The 22,877-nt window shown below is 37.7% G+C and overlaps 1 protein-coding gene across 1 annotated transcript in view; it reads right to left on the bottom strand.

The window, feature by feature from the left end:
• The window catches only part of LOC150091031 (uncharacterized), a 556,951-nt gene that overhangs the window by 31,102 nt on the left and 502,972 nt on the right, over positions 1 to 22,877 (bottom strand). The window contains 3 exon segments of the mRNA XM_090373962.1: positions 2,809 to 2,919; positions 12,791 to 12,928; positions 21,910 to 21,984. Of these exon segments, the coding sequence (XP_090230088.1) occupies positions 2,809 to 2,919; positions 12,791 to 12,928; positions 21,910 to 21,984 (324 nt within the window).

The raw sequence follows: 22,877 nt of genomic DNA, 5'->3' as shown, positions 1-22,877 counted from the left end.
TATAGGAAACCAAAGTGTAGGGGCCAGTATACACGTTATAGGTCGGCACAGACTGCCCAACATAAAAATAGTGTGGCCAGAGCACTTTTGGGTAGAGTGAGGAGACATTGCAGCACCTCTGAGGAGGGGGAGAAGGAAATTAGGCAAATTACAATGAATCTTATGAGGTGCTGTTACCCCCAGAGGGTCATTGATAAATACAATAGAGAGGAAGAGCCCAATCAGGTAGTTCCGCCTGTATCGCTTACCACAGTTTATGTTCCCTACTATCCGGGCCTGTCAGATCGTATTGCGAGGATGCTTTGTGACTTTCAGACACGCTGTGTGCAGCTCCCGGACCAGAGGTTGCACACAGTAGTGTCCCAGGTCAAAGACCCCATTACTAGGGATTCTAGTAGTGGGGTCGTATATGAGATCACATGCCTGGATTGTGGGGAATGTTACGTAGGGGAGACAGGACAGTGTCTTAAGGGCTGTCTGGGGGAACATTCAAGAGCACGATACAGACCGCAGAGCTCAATAAATCCACCATTGCCGAGCACTATTGGGAAAAACAACACCAGATCCAGCGACCATAGTGAAATTTGCCTTGACAGATCCCCCCCCCCCCACAGGCAATTCCTGCTGGAATGACTTATGGGGGTCCAGTTCTATATGGCAACAATATATATATATAGGGATTTTGCCAACAGACGCAAAGAGGTGATCATCCCATTGTATAAAGCAATGATTAGGCCATATCTTGAAATACTTCATACAGGTTTGAGAACTTGATTTTAGTAGGGATGTAGATCTGATTCAATGGGAATAAAGAAGGGCAAAAAAACGTCTGTAAAGAAGGGCAAAAGTTGTGTGCAAAAGGCTGAAAGACTGGGGTTCTGAAAATTGTAGCGTCTGGATGGTAACCTATCTGATATGTTTAAGGCTTCAAAAGGGAAAAATAAATGCTGATGGAATCTTTATTTTCTTTCACATGATGACACACATACACACAACCATAAACTTCAATTGAAAAGAAATTGCCTGCAGAATAGATGTGTAGAAACTTTTGTTCAGGCAGGGAGTAACTGACTGTTGAAATATATTTCCATCTAGTGGATCCATCTAGCAGTTTTTTACCACTAGATTTTCATCTAGTGGTAAAAAACTGCAGCCATTATCAATCCACTCCAGGATGGAAGCTTCCTCAACAATTCATGATGAGGGAAATGGACCATAATCTGCCATGCTGGTCCAATGCGGGTTGGCAGATCAACAGTATTTAGCAGTCAGGGTCTTGAACCCCAGTCTATTCAAAGAGTGTGTGCTACTGCACTCCCGCTCCTGACCACTCGACTATGGAGGCCTTGAATAAATATAAGGATTTGGGAAAATTATTAGAAGGAATGAGCAGTTTTTTTTTTTTTTTTTTTGGCTAATGCTGTATAAACTTATTCCCTTGTATCACTTTGCCAATAACAATACTAATATTCCAGAAGATTAAATCAATGCCATCAAATAAAATTTGAAAATATGACAGCACCTTTCTAAGGGCTATTTATGAACTACAGCCACCACTATAGTAAACTATAATGATGAATATTTCAGTGTTGAAAGCTCCGTGTAAATGTATTACTCTTTCACCAATAATAATATCTTTAGATATGGCAATTATTCAACAGCATGTAGTCAGTCTTTCCATTCAACGAAAACAAGTCCCTGATTTTCCTACTTATAAAAAATATACTGATGATGTTCAATTTTTCAGAACCTTTCAAAGCACTTATCAGGACCGGCTAATTAGTAAAAGAAATTGGCCCACTAACAAAATCCTTTTAAACAGTAAGTGACACAAGCTTGCGTTTTTGTTATCATTTTGCTGTTCTAATTGATTTAGACAAGGGGTGGCCAATGAGTCAATCACAACGAATTTTAAATATATAGTCATCGCTTGATTTGTGCACCTTGTGCAATTAAATTTTTGAGATGGTAGATCGAGGCACATTTTGAAGGAAAAAAGTAGATCACATCACAAATTAAGTTGGCCACTCCTGATTTAGACTATACTAAAGTGTTTATTGTTTAGAAACTTAATAGATGTGTTTTGTGCACAAGTTTTTGTTTGTTTGGTTTTTAGGAGCATTAGCAACTAAGGCCATATTGCTCCGTGTGCACAAGAATTAGTAGCTATCTGATAATTTTATTAAAATTCACTCATGTCATTAAACTAGGTCTAAACTGCAGCATTTTTATTTAGTCCATTTTTGTTTTCAGCATTTGTTATGAGTATTTTTAAACTATTAGTACTTGACCATAAAATTATATTTTAATGAAATATATTTACACACATCTGTGCTATGCTTCTAACATTAAGCATAAGAATTACAGAAAAGAATGACCATATTTAATAAAAAGATTTTTCCTTTTTTTGAAAAGAAAAAAGATACTTTTATTGAAGTGATGTTTAAAAACAACTTTCGCATTCAAGAATGCTAAAATGACAAGAATTTAAATTACAATTTAAGCAACTTACACCACTATAGTTACGTTTATAAAAAGCATCATGTTCTGGGACCTATACCAGTCCTTTTATCACAATCACAATTTATATGTTATTTACAGGGTTGTTCATGTCATCAAGGAACCAGTATAGGTTAGGGAATGTGATGCTCTTTATAAAGTTAATTATTGCAGTGTGACAGTGGTTTAAATTGTAGTTATCTCTTAAAGGAAATAACCCACAATTATGTTATATGCGTGAGTTCAATCATTTACAACGTAAGGTCATTATTATGATATGTACTCAACATATTAAATGAACATAAATACCTTAATTGAGAAACCAAAATCTGTTGGTGCCTTGTATTTCTTTTTCCAACCAAATCCTATATAAACATTATTCATTTCAAATGTTGTTAAACATATTAAATCCTTGGATAACTGAAAATCAAAATAAAAATTATGTTAATTGGTATATTATTTACAGAATATCCATTCAGGAATTACTGATTTATTTTCAATTCTAATTTAAATAAATTACACTTAAGCAATGGAGGAAAATCTCCAACTTTGCTGTTCATTTTGTTTAACTAAAAATTTTTACAACCAGATTTAACAAATATAAAGTTCTCTTATAAAAATTAAAACATCCTTATATTCTTCCAAAAAGAAATATTCTTGCTACGGGGAGCAGTAAACCCCAGAGTAACATACCAATTGTGTGGTACAACACTCAGAGTAATGGAAAATGAAAAAGAACTGGGGGTAATTGTGCAGTTGGATATGAAGTTTTCTGAACAATGCAGACAAGTTGCCAGATCAGCTCGTGGGGTTTTGTCAATGTTATATAGGAATTTTTCTAGCAGGGATAAGGAAGTAATTATCCCTTTGTATAAGGCAATGGTCACGCCACATCTTAAGTACTGCATACAGATCTGGAGGCCTCAATGAATATTTTGCATCAACGTTCACACATGAGGAGATATTCAGCGAGAGGAATGTCAGAGGTGTATTCAACTCTGGCAGTAAGCTAGATAATTTTGTAATAACTGAGAGTAAAGTGGAGGAGAAATTGTTGAAGATAAATACAAGAAAGGCACCTGGTGTGGATGGGATCTATCCAGTTATATTAAAGGAGGCAGCAAAGGAAGTAAGAAAACCCTTAGCTATAATTATGAGAACTTCGTTGGACTCAGGGGAGGTACTCATAGACTGAAGATGTGTAAATGTGACCCCAATTCACAAAGGAGGATCAAAGGCTGACACAAGTAATTATAGATCTGTGAGTTTAACTTCTGTTCCAGGAAAATTAATGGCGGCACTGGTTAAAGAAGCACTGCAGGATCATCTAGACAAGATTTCAGTTATAGCTTGGACACAGCATGGTTTTGTTAAGGGGAAGTCTTGCCTGACCAGTTTGATTGGATACTATGATGCAGTCACAAAAGAACTGGATGCAGGGAATAACTTTTATATTATATACTTGGATCTTAGAAAGGCTTTTGATACTGTTGCACATGGAAGACTGCTGTACAAACTGAAGCAGTGTAGCATTGGAGGCAAATTGATGCTATGGATAAAGGGGTGGTTGAGGGGAAGAAGGCAGAGGGTGGTAATCAATGAACACTGCTCATCGTGGACTAATGTTATTAGTGGAGTCCCTCAGGGTTCAGTGTTGGGTTTATAAATACAGAAAACAATAATGGACCCAACACTGAACCCTGAGGGACTCCACTAATAACATTAGTCCACGATGAGCAGTGTTCATGATGGTATATCAAGCTTAATGCCCAAGTTTGCCGACGATACAAAGGTTGGCAGGGTTGTTAAGGACACTACTGATTCTATGCTGCTGCAACAGGATCTGGCAAGGTTGAGCAGATGGGCTGAGAGGTGGCAAATGAAGTTTAACATTGACAAATGTAAAGTACTACATATGAGAAACAGCAATCCCAGAGCAGCACCAACTGTGTGGTACTACACTGACAGTGGTAGAGAATGAAAAGGACCTGGGGGTAATTGTGCAGGCAGATATGAAGTTCTCTGAGCAGTGCAGATGGGCTGCAAGAGTAGCTCATGGTGTCTTATCAATGATATACAGGAATTTTTCTAGCAGGGATAAGGAGATGATTATTATCTTGTATAAGGCAATGGTCAGGCCACACCTTGAGTACTGTATACCGGTCTGGAGGCCTCGTTTCAAGAAGGATATAGAGCTGCTGGAATGAGTACAGAGAAGAGCAACAAGATTAGTGAATGGAACAAAGGGTTGCTCTTGCCAAGAAAGGCTTAAGTTTTGCAAATTACAATGTCTGGAGACTAGGCACTGGCGAGTGATCTGATAGAGGTGTAGAAAGCCTTGAATGTTTGAGCATGCTCAATGCCAATGGATTCTTCCTCTTGCTCAGAATAATCACCTGAGAAGGCATAAATTCAGATTGAGGAAAGATGTAAAATAGATGTGCGGAAATTTGCCTTCAGCCAGCGGGTAGTTGGTTGGTGGAACAGACTTCCATCCCTTGCTGTGGAAGTTGATAGACTAAATAAATTTAAGGGTCAGCTGGACAGGTATTTCAAACGAACAGAGGGGTGAAGTGGAAATTTTTTTTTTTTTTTTTTTTTTTGGCTGATGCTGCATAAGCTTGCTTTCTTGCATCATATGCTTCTACTAATGCTAATGATTTTTAAGAATTCCTCCATTCCATATAAGATATACAGTCATGGACAACTCTTTTTTCTTTTGTGTTTATTTATTATGCAATAGAGGGAAATAGTTTTTAACATTGTATCTCCATGGTTACCGAAGTCGAATGGTCATTTGCAAGGGTGCCCTAAGTACACGTGCCTTGAGTGACCAGGGTTCAAGCCTGTGACTGCAAAATATGGTGCTGTTTCTTGTATTATCTCTATCTTGTGAACCCCTGTGACTGTATGGTTGTACTGGAGTATAAACAGAAAATTTATTTATTTTTTGTATCTCCAATTCACAAAGGGAGGATCAAAAGATGATATGAGTAATTACAGACCTGTTAGCTTAATGACTTTTCCAGGTAAAATAATGGAGTCGCTGGTTGAAGCAATGCAGAACCATCTAGACAGGAATGATGGTTGGTTGGTTTGGATTTTATTGGCGCATTAGCAGCTAAGGCTATAATGCAACAAGACCAGGTCATAAAAAAAAATTTAAGCTTTCAGTGACCTAATTAGTTAGGTCACCATGTCAAGATATATAATAACAAATGTATAAAAGATATATCAATAAAGAAATAACTATAAAATATAAATTTTAGATACAAGCAAAAACATTTATTGATTTTAAAACGCTGAAAACAGCAGACACATGGTCATTGTTGGATAAAATCTGACTGAGTGTATAAGATGACAAAAGTAGTAAAATATAAAATGCGTTCGTGTCTAAAACGTGGACACTCGGTTAAAATGTGATGAATAGTTAAAATGGTGCCGCAGTTCTCACACATAGGTCAGTCATCTGCCCTCAGCAGAAAAGAATGTGTAAGATGACTGTGTCCTATGCGGAGACAAACTAGAACAACTTCCTCTTTGCAATTCCTGCGCTGATAGACTGCCGGTGTCGGATTACAGGCTCTATCTGATATAGCTTGTTTGTGACTTGCTCATGCCAAGATTGTTGCCATTGGGAGAGTAATTTAGCGTGTATTAGCTGCCTGTAGTCTGTATAGGGGACTAACAGGCAAAGAGTGCTATGGGGTTCTGGTGATCTGGCCGTGGCATCTGCCAGTTCATTACACCTGATCCCAATGTGGCTTGGGATCTAGCAGAAATGTATGTCGAATGAACACTCAAACAGGGAATGTAATGTCTACTGAATCTGGGTCACAAATGGATGAGGATTATACCTCATCCCCAATAAAGCCTGCAGTGTACACCATACATCTTTGGTGCTTACGGGTTTTAATGTGGTCCAAGGCTAGCTCTATAGCATACAACTCAGCTGTATATATATATAGGCTGCATTCGTGGGGAATCTTCCCAGATATAGTACTATCTGGAAGGACAGCAGCAGTTACTACAGACAACTCTGACTTCAAGCCATCAGTGAACACAGGCAAAAAATCAGAGCAATCGGGTCAGTGGGCAGCATAGAGTTGTTGGTAGATAGAGGACGGAGTTATGGCCTTACCCCAACTTTTAATGGAGAAGTCACATGATGGTAAGCAAGCATGCTAGGGTGGAAGTAGATGCCTTGGTGACTGGGCAACATTGTCTACCGTGATATTGAGCTCTCTGAGCAGCTCTTGGACACGGATACCAAAGGACTGGTTAGCAGTTTGATGGGTTTTATAAAGAGTTTTCCACCATGGCTCAAAAACGGAAGTCCACGTTGGATTGTCTGACAGGGATTTTAGTTTAAAGGTATATTTTAGCGAAAATTGCTTTCGTCGGAGCAATAGAGGTGGTTTACCTGCTTCGACATATAAACTCTGGACCGGGGATGTTCTGAATGCTCCAGAAGCAGTACGGATAGCTTTGTGGTGAAGTGGAGCTAGCCACCGAAGTATGATATTTCTAGCCAATGTGTACACATGGGACCTGTAGTCTAATTAATCACTGCCCAAGATTTGACAAGGTCAACGGCATGCTGCAATTGGCGTTCAATAACCCTCATGTTGCATGACTGACAGAAGATGGTAAAATCATCAACGAAGAGGGCACTGTTTACAGTCGGAGAAAGTTGTTCTGTAACAGAATTAATTTTGATAGCGAAAAGTGTAACGCTTAACACTGACCCTTGGGGGACTCCTTCCTCTTGACAAAAAAGATTGAGAGAAAACAGAGCCAACACGAACTTGGAATGACCGGTTCAATAAGAAATTTTTAATGAAGAGGGCTAGATGTCAACTCAGATCATAGATATCCTTTAAAATTCCAACTCTCCAAGCTGTGTCATACACTTTTTCGATATCAAAGAAAATTGACACCAGGTGTTCACGTTTAAGGAAAGCATCTCAGATCGATGTTTCCAGTCTTATAAGATGGTCAAGTGTTGACCTGTTCCTTCGGAAACCATATTGAACTTTGGAAAGGATGTCATTTGCTTCTAAATACCACATGAGACGGGCATTCACCATCCTTTCCAGGATCTTACACAAGCAGCTTGTCAGAGCAACTGGACGGTAATTACTTGGAAATTTTGGATCTTCTCCTGGCTTTGGGAAGGCAAGCACAATTGCCTTATGCCAGGAGTCCGGAAATTCATCTTCAAGATAAACTTTGTTGTACAAACAGAGCAACTGATCCAGAGATTCAGAAGAAAGATGTTTAATCATCTCATAATGGATGTCATCTGGCCCTATGGCACTCGCCTGGGATAGTGATAGTGCCGCTTTCATTTCCCATTCTGTGAAGGGCTGATTGTATTCTTCACAGTTCTTTGATGCCAACTTCAAATGTCTCCTTTCAGCATTGATTTATTTTTGTTTGAGGGCCAGAAACTCAGGAGGGTAAGATGTTTTGGCAGACACTTTAGCAAATATCTCCCCAAGAGTGACTGCAATTGCAAATCCATTATACTCCAGGATCGATGAAGGGTGTGATGTGTATTTCCCCTTCATTTTCCGGACTTTATCTCAGACAAGCTTAGATGATGAGGACTGGTTGATAGAAGATGTGAAGTTGATCCAAGGTTCCTTCTGACTCTGACATCTTACACATAACGTGCTTTAGCACATGCGCAAAATACCCCACGCCTTGTTTTGAGACTTTCTTGCTGCAGTGCAATTAGAATTCCACCATGGTTTTGGAAATGGTGGAAACTGAGTCGAAGTCTTTGGAATTGCAATTGCCACTGCTTGGACAACAGTGTCTGTAATGTACTTTACCGTGTCATTAATAGGTTCCTTGCTGACTGTGTTAGTATCAAATGATGCCAGATCTTTGAAGGCATTCCAGTCAGCGTGACCAATCTTCCACCGTGGCATCCTAGATGGGTTGTATGGTCTCCCTTTGCAAAGGGTGGATATCACGGGGAAGTGGTCACTGCCATAAATGTTGTCTCCAACCTCTCATGTACACACAGGAAGGAGAGGGGGCGAGCATAGAGAGAGAGAGAGAGAGAGAGAGAGAGAGAAAGATCGCAGTAAATGCACAGGTAGGCATGTGGCAAAAGGTGTTAAGTCCAACATTTAGCAGGGCCAGGTCATTGTTGTCGAGCATGCGCTCTATAGTCCGACACCTTCCATTGACGTCGGCACTACCCCATAGAGTATTGTGTCCATTAAAATCCCCTAGTAACAAAAAAGGGGGCAGAAATTGTCTAATGAGATCATCAATTATTTCCAAACCATTTATTTCCCAGGTGGCAAATAAATGGAGCACACAGTTAAGATAAACCCTACAGTAACTTGAACTGCTACAGCCTCTAAGTTGGTGGTAAGTGATGTAGCTTGAAATGGGGTGTGGTTACCCACAAGGATGGCAACCCCTCCATGGGCAGGTCCATCCCCATCTGTCTTTTCGGATAACTGAAAAGTTACGCAAGTATGGGTCCTCATTTGCCTTTAAATACATCTCCCATAAACAAAAGCAAGTAGGCTCATGCTTACTCAGGAGGGCCTCGATGGTCACTATTTCGACGGAATCCACAACAATTCCGCTGTAGAACTTACCCATTATTTGGATTTGTTGGGTCTATCAGGTGGTTTCCGAGGCTGAGGGCTTCGTTTTCTCAGTCCTGGCTTTATGCTTTCTTTGGAAAGACAGGATGTTGGCCTGTGTCCATATCTTCTTCTGCAAAGATTTCCAGGACTGGGTCATACGATACCTCCTTATCCGATACATCTATTGTTTCTTGTATTGCAGGTGATTCTTCCGATATTTGTACTTTTTCTTTACCACTTGGTTTTGGTAGTGGTGGAGCATTAGGAAGTATGGAAATAGGAGTGGCAGCTGACTGTTTTTTTTTTTTTTTTTTTTGGGTGGGATTTGGGGAATGCAATAAATAGCATGGAATCAGAGTAAATAACCGTTTTTGTGGTACAGTCATCTCAGTTTGTGTACCGATGGTGCACTTTGCAGAAACCTTCTGGGCGTATCAAGGCTTCCCACTATTTACTGGTTGAATGCGTTTTCTGGCCTCCTGATAGGATATGTTCAGCTCTGTTTTTATTTTCTAAATTTCTTTTTTGTCCTTCCACTGCTGGCATGTTGGCAGGGTGTTCTCCTTGGCAATTTACACAGATTGGTTTGGAAGCTGAACATTCCTTGCTCTCATGGTCTTTCATACCACATCGAGCGCAGGAAGGATTACCACAACAAGCTGTTTGTGAGTGGCCATATTTTTGACATCTAAAACACCTCAGTGGGTTTGGGATGTAAATCCTCACTGGGCAGTTTAAGTAGCCTGCCTTGAGGAACTTGGAGGCCGTGGGGTGTTGAATGTTAGGATGAGAACTTAGGATTAGGATGAGATTCCCAACCTTCCGCATTGATATTCTCTTGACAGCCGTCACGTCACTCCTTGGTCTTTTAGTTCAGAGCAGATCTCTTCTTCAGAGACATGAAGACGATCCCACTCTGAAATGGCACCTTGTGAAGAGTTCAGAGTTTTGTCGGGTGTTACACTGATCAGTATTTCCCCATGGATGTCGCTTTCAGGATTCTTTCTGCTTTCTTTGTGCTTGAAGCGTCGACGGAAAGGTTGCCAGAACACAGCCATTTTATGGATTTTGGTGATCCTGCCAACCCTTCTAATCCTTTCTGGATGAAGAAGGGTGACATCTTCCCAATTGACTGCTCTCCGGTAGAATGGAGAATGAGAAAAAGTGGTGTTATAGATGGTGTTTTACCCTCAGTTCTGGCTCTTTTTAAAGAATTGGTGTCATTCTCATCTGATCGATTAGGTAGGGGCCTTGTTGGGGCCCCAGAAGAAATAGGATTTAAATTACTCATGGGAGTAAAATAAAAATTTCAGATGCCCTAAGTACCTCACCCACCACAGAGCCCTAAAGGGGACGCCCACTCGTGAACTAACAGGTACTGCGTACACGAATGGGACGCCAAGTTCGCTCAGGAGCATCATACCCACATTTCCAATAAGCCTTGATCCTGTCCCAGGACCAACGGGAAGGAGACTTATTGGCTCAGTTGACCCTAGCAGTAAGAACCACCTGCCGATTGATCCCAGTCGGGCCGGTCCGGGTCCACCAGTCTTGTCGAAGCAGGGGCCAAAGTGGTGTATCAAGGCTGGACCCTCAACCACCAGGATCCCCCTTTCCGAGTTTCTACGGGTTGCGGCGCACGGCTGCACACACCAGATTTCCAATGATGTAACCCTGGAACCAAGGTATGGGCTATTTGTTATTTGTTTTTAGTAGCATTAGCAACTAAGGCCATATTGCTCCGGGGGCATGCGGTGGTCATTCCCTGACCTTTCCGCATCCTCCGTATTTAGTGGTGACGGGCTCGAACCCCGGTCTAATCAAGAAGCGTGTTCTACGCACTGCTGCTCCTTCCCACCTGGCTACGGAGGCGCCCCCAAGGTATGGGCGTTAGATCCCAGTGATGCTAATCTGGAAGACCAGCAGCATCACTGGGAGGTCCCCTCACCACATACAGGTGCCCACATTGAGCGGAGAGAGAGGAATGTGATTATACTACAGTCACAACATGGATCTGTTAAGGTGCAGTTTTGTCTGATCAATCTGACTGGTTACTATTATGCAGTAACAAAGGAATTGGATGGAAAAAAAAAAAAAATAAATAATAATAATAATTATTTTGATATATACTTGGATGTTAGGAAGGCTTATGATACCACTGCACATAAAAGACAAGCTACTTCTATGGATAAAGGAATGGTTGAGTGGGAGAACACAGTGTGGTTATCAATGACCACTGCTTTTCTTGGCCCACTGTTGTATTCAATATTTATTAATGAAACTGATGAAGGTATATCAGGCTTAATGTCCAAGTTTGAAGATGATACAAGGGTTAAGCTATTGCAACAAGATCTAGAAAATTAAGGCCAGTGGACTGAGAAAGGGCAACTGAAGTTTAACATTCACAAATGCAAAGTATTATATGAGTCGCCGTAATTCCTAATTAACATACCAACTCTGTGGTACTACAGACAGCATAGTGAAAAATGAAAAATATCTGGGGGGAATTGTGCATTTGGGAACAAAATTCTTTGAGCAGTGCAGACAGTCTTTCAGGACAGCTCATGGGGTTCTTTTCCCTGCTAGCAAAGTATAGTGATATACTTTGCTAGCAGAGAAAAAGTGATTATCCCTTTGTATAAGACCATGGTTAGGATACATCATGAAAACAGTATAAGGGTTTAGAAGCCTCATTTTAGAAAAGATGTGGATCTGCTGGAATGGGTGCACAGAAGTGCAATGAGATACTGGAACAGTAAACAAAAGGATGCTCTTACTAAGAAAGGCTTTAGTTCTGCAAATTGCAGCATTTGGAGACTACGCACTTGCAAGGAAATTTGATCAAGGCATTTAAGGACTTGAATGGATTGAGTAAGCTCAATGTTGATGGTATTCATCCTCTTGCTGAGACTACACAAATAAAGGAGGCCTAAATTCATACTGAAGAAGGATGATTGCAGGAGGGCTGTCTTCAGCCAGACAGACTTCCTGCTAAGGTTTGAATAAATTCAAGGACAAACTAGACAAATTCTTAGAACAGACAGACAGGTGACGTGAGTAAGTTAGGTTTTTTTTTAGCTTGCCTTCTTTGCATTATTTGTCACTATTCATACTAATACTATAAACAAATAGATGTCATTGACAAACCCTCTCATTGGCTTTTTGATAAAACTAATGAGCTTTTTTTCAAAAAACCACAGATGCATTTGTTTAATCAAATAGTAAAGAAAGAGTGAATAGATTATAACGACAAAAACACTGACTGCCAGTAAAATTAATGACTACGTTGAACTATTAGTGTGCATTAGACTTGAATTTTTTCAGACATTAAAAAAAAAAAGGGGGAGGGGGAAGTTTTGTTGTGTACATGCATTCCCTCAGACATTTAAAACAGGGTGATTAGTTTCTTTCAGCATTTAAAAGATGAGAGAAAAAAAAAAAAAACCTGTTTTATAAGATATCTGAAATTAGTTTAGAATGGTTTAAATTTTGCAACTGTTTAGAAATTACCCCTATTTACACAAATATTCAGATGCACGGTAGTAATAAAATAGAAAAACATTTGTCGAGTTTTAGCTAAGTAATTATTTATTTCAGAAGATCAAATCTCTCTTTCTCTTCTTTCTTTGAACTTAAATTTATTTCAAAAAACTTACAAATTTAAGGTTATTTACCTTGGATTTCCCCTTTGGGCAATAATAAATCCCTGAAGCCCTGAGGACAAAGAAATGTTTTTTCCAAGCTTTTTTACCATCACTTTTTAAATATAATGCACTTTCAACTTCTGGAACTCCAGATGTTAGAAAAAATTCCTACGGTGAACAAAAATAATTAACTTCAATGAAATAATAACATAACATTCATAATCTATCTTCAACAAAATGTCAGAAATAACCTATGTCAGTTATAATCTATCTTCATCAAAATGTCAGAAATAATCTATCTTAAGCAAGTCTGTAATCAAGTCACAAAAGAGGTTAGGTAAGCTAAGGCAGATTATGAGAAATCTTTGGCAAAGGATGCTAAGAAAAAACAGCAAGGACTTCTTTACTTATATCAACTCTAGAAGGAAGGGCATAAATCAGATTAGTCCAATTGGTATTGATGTTCTACTGATGATCCTGCTCAGACAGCTCACAAACTGAACAAGTTTATTGCATCTACATTCACACATGAGGAATTCTGTAGGGAAGTGGAGGACAGAAGCTTAATAAACTCTAACAGGGAGATTAATGATTTTGTAATAACTGAGAAAAAAGTGGAGGAGAAATTTTTGAAGTTAAATATAAGAAAGGCACCTGGGGTGGATGGGTTCTATCCAGTTATATTAAAGGAGGTAGCAAAGGAAAAAAGCAAACCCTTAGCATAATTTTGAGAGCATCTTTGGCCTTGGGAGAAGTCCCAATGGACTGGAGATGTGCAAATGTATCCCCAATTAACAAATGGAGATGAAAGGGTGACATGAGTAATTACAGACCTGTTAGTTAAACTTCTGTTACAGGGAAAATAATGGAGTCATTGGATAAAGAAGCAATACAGTATAATCTAGACAAGACTGCAGTAATAATTCAGACAGCATGAGTTTGTTAAGTGAAAGCCTTGTCTGACAAATTTGATTGGATATTATGATGTGGTCACAATGGAACTGGATGCAAAAAATAAGTTTTATATCATATACTTGGATTTCAGGAAAGTTTTTGATACTGTTGCACATGGAAGACTACTGTACAAATTGGAGCAGTATGGCATTAAGGTAAAGTTGCAGCAATGGACGACACTGCACTGTCCATCACTGGACAGTGCAGTGTCGAGTCAGTTTGCTGTGACATAAACATTGGGAGATCAAAATTGAGAGTAGGAGTGTGCTATAGGCCTAATGACTCTGATGAGTATAATAAGAAATTAAAGGGAAATAGAGTGGGCCAGTAAATCAGAGAGTCTTATAATGGGGGATTTTAATTTCCCAGATATTGACTGGAATTTGTGGGTTGGTCACTTACACTAGCAAGGCTTTTGTGGATGATTGTTTTCTACATCAGAATGTTCGGGAGGCAACTATAGGGAGTAATACTCTTGATCTGATTATCAGTAGTGATTCTTCATGCATTAAGAATCTGCAGATAAAGGAACCACTAGGTGGGAGTGATCACAGTGTGCTGAAGTGGGATTTACTCAAAGAGGTAACTACCATCAGGGGTAAAGGGAAGGGTAATTTCTTTCGTAAAGGCGACTACGATGGTCTGAGAAAGTATTTAAATTCTATATAGTGGGACCAACTGATGATGTTACCAACAGCAAATTCAAAATGGGAAGCATTCAAAGAACTTATCTTGGAAGCCGCTAGGCTTTACATACCAAGAAGAAATACTGTTCAAGGTTTAGGCCTAAATGGATGTCAGATGAACTAATCAGACATATGGCAGAGAAGAAAAATGCATGGGATACATATATATTAACACATGACACAGAAGCCTATGATAGATATAAGCTGGTCTGTAACCAAGTCACAAAGGAGGTTAGGCAGGCAAAGGCAGATTATGAGAAATCTTTGGCAAAGGATGCAAAGAGTTCTTTACTTATGTAAACTCAAGAAGGAAGGGGATGAATCAGATTGGGCCACTTGATATCGATGGTTCAACTGTTGATGATCCTGCTCAGGTAGCTAACAAACTAAATGAATATTTTGCATCGACATTCACACATGAGGAGTTATTCAGCGAGGGGAATGCCAGAGGTGTATTCAACTCTGGCAGTAAGCTAGATAATCTTGTAATAACTGAGAGTAAAGTGGAGGAGAAATTGTTGAAGATAAACACAAGAAAGGCACCTGGGGTAGATGGGATCTATCCAGTTATATTAAAGGAGGCAACAAAGGAAGTAAGCAAACCCTTAGCCATAATTATGAGAGCTTCCTTGGACTCAGGGGAGGAACACAGACTGGAGATGTGCTAATGTGACACCAATTCACGAAGGAGGATCAAAGGCTGACACAAGTAATTATAGACCTGTGAGTTTAACTTCTGTTCCAGGAAAATTAATGGAGGCACTGGTTAAAGAAGCACTGCAGGATCATCTAGACAAGACTTCAGTTATAGCTCAAACACAGCATGGTTTTGTTAAGGGGAAGTCTTGCCTGACTAATTTGATTAGATACTATGATGCAGTCACAAAAGAACTGGATGCAGGGAATAACTGTGATATTATATACTTGGATCTTAGAAAGGCTTTTGATACTGTTACACATGGAAGACTGCTGCACAAATTGGAGCAGTGTGGCATTGGAGGCAAATTGCTGCTATGGATAAAGGGGTGGTTGAGGGGGAGAAGACAGAGTGGTAATCAATGGACACTGCTCATTGTGAGTGGAGTCCTTCAGGGTTCAGCGTTGGGTCCATTATTGTTTTCTGTATTTATAAATAATATTGATGATGGTATACCAAGCTTAATATCCAAGTTTGCAGACGATACAAAGGTTGGCAGGGTTGTTAAGGACACTACTGATGCTATGCTGCTGCAACAGGATCTAGCAAGGTTGAGCAGATGGGCTGAGAGGTGGCAAATGAAGTTTAATATTGACAAATGCAAAGTACTACATATGGGAAACAGCAACCCCAGAGCAATGTATCAACTCTGTGGTACTACACTGACAGTGGTAGAGAATGAAAAGGACCTGGGGGTAATTGTGCAGGCAGATATGAAGTTCTCTGAGCAGTGCAGATGGGCTGCAAGAGTAGTTCATGGTGTCTTGTCAATGATATACAAGAATTTTTCTAGCAGGGATAAGGAGGTGATTATTCCCTTGTATAAGGCAATGGTCAGGCCACACCTTGAGTACTGTATACAGGTCTAGAGGCCTCATTTCAAGAAGGATGTAGAGCTGCTGGAACAAGTACAGAGAAGGGCAATAAGATTAGTGAATGGAACAAGGGGTTGCTCTTATGAAGAAAGGCTTAAGTTTTGCAAATTACAGTGTCTGGAGACTAGGCACCGGCAAGGTGATCTGATAGAGGTGTATAAAGCCTTGAATGGTTTGAGCATGCTCAATGCTGATGTGATTCTCCCTCTTGCTCAGAATAATCACCTGAGAGGGCATAAATTCAAATTGAGGAAAGACAGATGTAGGATAGATGTGTGGAAATTTGCCTTTAGCCAACTGGTAGTTGGTTGGTGGAACAGACTTCCATCCCTTGTTGTGGAAGTTTATAGCCTAAATAAATTTAGGGGTCAGCTGGACAGGTATTTCGAACGAACGGAGGGGTGAAGTGGAAGTTTCTTTTTGTTTTTTTTATTTGGCTGATGCTGCATAAGCTTGCTTTCTTGCATCATATGCCTCTACTAATGCTGTCATTGTTGAAATTTTTAGCTTGAATAAATTTAAGAAAGAACTGAATAAATGTTTAGAGTGAATGGATATGTGAAATGGTTTTTTTTTTTTTTTTTCCTCTAATGCTATCACATGCCACTACTACATATTGCTCAATACTCAAAATCTTACTGTTATATAGTAAATGAAGAAGATAAAAAAAAAAAAAAAAAAAAAAAAATTTTAAAAATTGCAACAGCAGAAGGTTTTTAATATGAAATATGATTTCTTGGTGGAATTTAACACCCTTCCCACAGCAGATGATATAACTTTGCTTCTTTATATCATTAGAGATCCTTTGTTCAGCAGTTAAAAGACAGTCCATCTGACTGTGATTACAGTGTACAGATGTGGGATTTACTGTCAAGGGTAAAAGGAAGGGCTTTTGCAAGGGTGACTACAGCGGTCTCAGACAGTTTTTAAATTCTATTGTGGGACCGACTAATCATGTTACAAACAGCAAATTCTAAATGGGAAGTATTCAGTGAAATGATCATAGAAGCCAGTAGTCTTTTAATGCCAATTAAGAAACACTGTTCAAGGCTTAGACCTAAATGAATGTCAGATAAACTGATGAGACTTGCAGCAGAAAAGAAAAATGTGTGGGATGCATATAAATTATCACCTGATACAGAAGCCTATAGTAGATATAAACTAGTGTGTAATAAAGTTATAAAGAAGCAAGCTAAGGCACATTAAAAGAAGTCTCAGGCAAAGAACAGCAGCAGCAAAGACATCTATGCTTATATCATCAAGAGAAGAAACGGGTTGAATATCATTGGGTCACAATATCAACAGTTAACTGTTGATGACCCTGCTCAGGTTGCTGAGAAATTGAATAAGTATTTTGCATCTACATTCACACATGAGGAATTCTTTAGGAAAAGGGATATTAGAAGTTTATAAACTGTAACAGTGATCTAAATGATTTTTGATAATTGAGATTAAAGGGGAAGAGAAACTGTTGAAACAAAACATAGAAAAGATGCCTGGGATGGATGGGATCAAACTAATTATATTAAGCAAGGTATCAAAGGAAAGAAGCAAACCATTAGACATAATTATGAGAGTATCTTTGGATTCAGGAGAGGTTCGCCCAAATCTGGATGTGTGTAAATGTATCACTGTTCACAAAGGTAGATCAACTGGTGACATGAGTAATTACAGACCTGTTAGCTTAATGTCTTTTCCAGGGAAAATAATGGAGTCAATGGTTAAAGAAGCAATGCAGGACCATCTAGACAGGAATGCAATTATACTGCAGTCACTGTATGTATTTCTTAAGGGGCGATCTTGTCTGACCAATGTGATTGAATACTATAATCATTAACAAAGGAACTGGATGTAAAAAATAATTTTGATATCATATATTTGGATTTCAGGAAAGCTTTTAATACTGTTGCACATAAAACAGGGGTGGCCAACAAGTTGATCGCGGCTTTAATTTCGGTCGATCACAATGAATTTTAAATATACAATCATCCCTCAATTTGTGTGGTCAGGTATACTAGCAAAATTTTATATTATGCAGCAGGTTTCGCTACCAGCTTGTTATTTTATTTATTTATTTTTTTTTTTGTTTTTTACGAAGCTTCAAAAATAGGAATGAAGAGCAGATTTTGAAAATTTATTTTTGTTTTATTTTTGCATGATTGAAGATTTCATTGAAGGAGAAACACATTTCTCCTTCAATACCACAGAATTCCAGCTGTAAGTATTATTGCAAATGAAATAAGATTGAGTTTACTACCCGTTTATAATTAGATTGCACTAACAGAAAAGCCCAATATACTGGAAAGTGCAAATTGTTTTTATTGTTTTATGGTTGTAACCTCCAGAAATAGCATTAGAGAAATATCACAAAGGCATTCAAAACTGATTCTTATAAGGATATAACCAAACAGAGCAGTAAAAGGTGGTGTGTTTGTCTGGTTATTTTGAAAACAACTTCCTCATTATCCTCTTCATCAATTATCCTGCATTAGCTGTTCAGACAGAATATTTTTCCAGTTTGCACAACGCAAAGTGTTTTAATCGGTAAGCATTGCTTTTGCTGATTTAATAACTGGACAGTACTTATATGTTAATTTAATACCTTTTAATTTAAAATGAATACTACGAAAAAGAGTAAAACGTATCATTTTCATCAAGAGTGGGAACAAGAATAATTTTTTGTAATGGTGAAAGAAAAATGTAGCTGTTTGATTTGCAATGCTTCCATGGTTATACCCAAAAAAGGAAATTTAGAAAGGCACTTCAACACACTGAATGGTAAATACCAATCGGATTTTTCACCGAATTACAAGAACTTAAATCCAGATTATTCACGCAACAAAATTTCTTTGTGACACCTACAATCTAAAGCAGTAACTGTAGCATTATTTTCTTGCAAAATAATGCAAATCATTTTCTGATGGTCAATACATCAAAGATGCATTTTTAGAAATAACAGATTCTCTTTTTGAAAATTTTAAGAACAAACTGAAATTAAAAGTGTTCTTCAAGATCTGCAATTATCTCAAAATACTGTGATGCGATGCATCGAAAAAATTAGTAAAAATGTAAGTGAACAATTGCGTGCTCATATTGCTAATCGTGTGTCCTTTTCTTTACAACTGGATGAATCTACAGTTGTCAGTGATACAGCTCAGTTGCTCATTTTTATTTGTATGGTTTTCGATGATTCTGCCACTAGAGAGAACGAACTAGAGGTCTTGATATCTTTAACTTATTCAAACATTTTATTGAAAAAATTAAATTACCACTATTTAAGCTCGTATCAGTAACAACAGATGGAGCTAAAGCAATGACGAGGGATTCATCGCATTGCACCAAAAGGATGATGAACTCCCAGATTTTTTGAGTTGCCACTGTATAATCCATCAACAAGTGTTAGCCAGCAAAAGATTAAATACTAAAAGTGTTATGGACATCGTTTTCAAAATTGTGAATTCCATCAGAGGACAATCTCTTCAAAGGAGGCTTTTCAAAATGCAACTTGATGAAAAAGAACCAGATCTGATATTACACAGAGATGTGAGGTGGCTGAGTCAGAGATTTTGTTTCTACAGAGATTTTGAAATTTGCTGAATGAAATTAAAAAATTTGTTGATCAAATTAGAGATGATTATCAGCAGCTACAAGATATGGAGTGATTGTGTGATCTGGCTTTTTTGGCAGATTTTACCAGTAAATTAGGTGATCTGAATTTGGAATTACAAGGAAAAAATAAAAATGTGGGTGACATGATTAGTAGTATTTCTGCATATAAATATCAATTTTCAGCAAGGGCTAAGGATTTCAAAGAAAAAAAAATTCGACCATTTTGCAAATATGCAAGATCATTTGCAAAAATATCCTGTGTTTGAATTTAATAGTGAGAAATATGTTTCTGAAATTAAGAATATTGTGGTCGATTCAATGATTTTAAAACAATTGAAGACATTATTCAGTATATTTCTTATCCATTTAATGTCGATTTAGATACGAAACAAATTGCAGAAAAAAATCACTGCGATTTTTCACATGGAGAAAATATTACATGAAAATAAAATTATGACATTGCAAAACGATATCTTCCTAAAAGCCAGATCATCAGAAGAAAAAGAGTTTTGGAAATATGTTTGCCGAGAAAAGTACCCAAATGTAAAAAAATGAAGTGAACTTTTAAATTCCTGTTTTGGTTCCACATATCTATGTGAATTGGCCTTTTCGTATTTGAAACAAACAAAGACGAAGAATCACTGTCCTCTTACGGACTTGTATAGAGAAGATTCTTTACGGTTGGCTTTATCACAGGATATCCCCAATTTTGAAAGCTTGGCAGATGACATGAAAACACAAACTTCGCATAAATTAAAATTTTAAATATGTATGAATTTTAAATAAGAATTCTGAATTGTATTGAATTTTAAAATTTATAAACAACATTTTTCAATATGTGTTGATTAACTTTTTTAACTTTGTGCAATGAAATTTTTGAGATGGTAGATTGTGGCACATTTTGAAGGAAAAAAGTATATCGCATCACAAATTAAGTTGGCCACCCCTGACATAAAAGATTGCTGTACAAATTATAGCAGTGCAGCACTAAAGACAAGTTACTACTAAGGATAAAAAGATGGATATACAAAACTTCTGTCTGGCTGTATAGCAAGTAAACCAACAAGGTATAATAGAATATTTTTGTTCTACATGAAGCTAAAACCTGCTATACTCTGAACACAGAATCTGTGTGAGAAGGCATTCCAAATGAATCCCATGTCTATTTCAGTTTGCTTCTGGTGTAGTCATTGCTTTGATTTTGAATTTACTGGCTCAACAGCAACAAAGCTATAATGTGCCAACCACGAGTCATTGCTAATCATTCCTATGCACTTTCTGCTGTGTGACAGCAGTCATCTGGTTCACTGCAGAAAAGAACAGGAATTATTTCTCAATTGAGTGCTTCCTTGGAAGTTGATGAAATGAGGTTTTTAAATAAGTTATAATGAATAATGCTATATGGTTTTAGTTGATATTTGCATAGAGTGCAGGGATACCTAGTCCTCTCTCTCTCCCTCTTTTTTTTTTTTTTTTTTTCTTGTTTGCAGAGTTCAAAGCATAAGAGTTTCTCTCCACTAAGTGCCCACCTTATGCCATGGAAAACAAAAAACAACATGTGCTCCTACTAACAATAATAATAACGATGACTATTTACACTGCAAAAAGTCTGGAACTATGGACTTTTCCAAAGCAACAATACACGTGAAAGTATTACAGGAAAGAAGATCCTGAGAGACTGTCCCAGCTTGACAAGATCACAGAGGTAAGAGAGCTATCCAAGTGTTTAATGATGTGTGTTCAGAAACAGTTATCTAAACTAAGTGATCTTTAAAAGAAGCTTCTCAGGCCTTCTTGAAATAACACACTAAATGCAAGAAAACTGACTATCTCAGGAAGATAAACATAAAAACTAAAACCCAATGATCAAAGGAAAATACATTATCACATGCTGTAGTTTAAGTACCATTTTATTATTTACAGTAAAGAATACTGTTAGGGAAAACTGAAAACACACAGTTAATATTTAAGCATTTCCAACTTTCCAAAGCTCTTTTTCTACAAGATTAAACTAAATTATACACATTCAGAACGTTGAAACCACTAAGTGATTTAAACAACTACTTTCATCCTTAAATTGGAAAACCTTTCACGAAGTATTATATCCTATAATAGGCTTGTAATTCTGTACTGTCCTTTACTATTATTTCTAAATTTTATGTAAAACATAATAGAACATATGAGAAATGAAAAGAAAATGAAATATATGGAAAGAAAATTTTATATGACATCTTTATTATGCAATCTTTCATTTTCTCTTCTCTTCTCTTCTCTCTCTCTCTCAACATTACACTTTAGTCCTTACAAATCACCACTGTGTGTATTTACCTCAAGTAAAGTTATCTTTGCATCATCATCTAGTTCAATACCCTTCTCTGAAGAACTTCCCATTAAAAGGTAATCCTGAAAATCAAAATTAAAACAGTTTAAAATAAAACTATTACTCCTTTCCTCATATCTAAGGGCAATTATTTTTTAATATATGTAATGTCACAATTTAATAATGATTTGGAATTTAATGGAATGAAAAACTGACAGAGAAATATTAAATAAAGGATAGAAATAAAATGATAAAACAATTTATAATTATCACAAAATGATTCAGAATTAGCAGTGGTATTAATATTAGTCATACAGCACAAGGAAACCAGAGCTTTTGTTGCACTAGCCAAAAATAAAATAAAATAAATCGGTAAATTAAAAAAAAAAAAAAAAAAATATATATATATATATATATATATATATATATATATATATAAAAACTGTATATTATATATATATACAGGGTGTCTCAAAAATACAAGACATAACTTCAGGAATGAGTTCCTCATATGTAGACAATAAAAATATTTTATATCAACATAGTTCCGGAAATGCTTGGTTCCAGAGTTATTAACAGGAATGTCTTATCTCCTGCAGATGATTTCCTTCATCACAAGGTACTGACAGAATCTGGTGGTTTTCCATTCCGACCATGTGCTCAAATCAGGAGCAAGCAGATATGCACTTTATGTATGGTTTGGCGGAAAGCAATGCTCTGGAGGCTCGTTGTTTGTACCACGAAAGGTTCCCAGAGCGAAAATGTCCAGACAGGAAAATATTTGAAGGTATCCATTGCCACCTTTGTGAACATGGGACCTTTGCACCTCATGATGCCAACAGAGGATGACCAAGATCTATAACTTCTGAAATAGAGGAGGAGATTTGTTGTCCTCTGTCAGCAGCACAAGGTGCGACAAGCCTCCAGAGCATTGCCGTTCGAATCCTGCCTCGGGCTTGGATCTGAGTAAAATGCA

The sequence above is a fragment of the Mastigoproctus giganteus genome, chromosome 1 (assembly GCF_048544385.1).
Source record: "Mastigoproctus giganteus isolate SK-2022 chromosome 1, ASM4854438v1, whole genome shotgun sequence".
Taxonomy (NCBI): domain Eukaryota; kingdom Metazoa; phylum Arthropoda; class Arachnida; order Uropygi; family Thelyphonidae; genus Mastigoproctus; species Mastigoproctus giganteus.
Note: the sequence above shows the minus strand (reverse complement) of the source record. Positions and strands in the feature narration are given on the sequence as shown.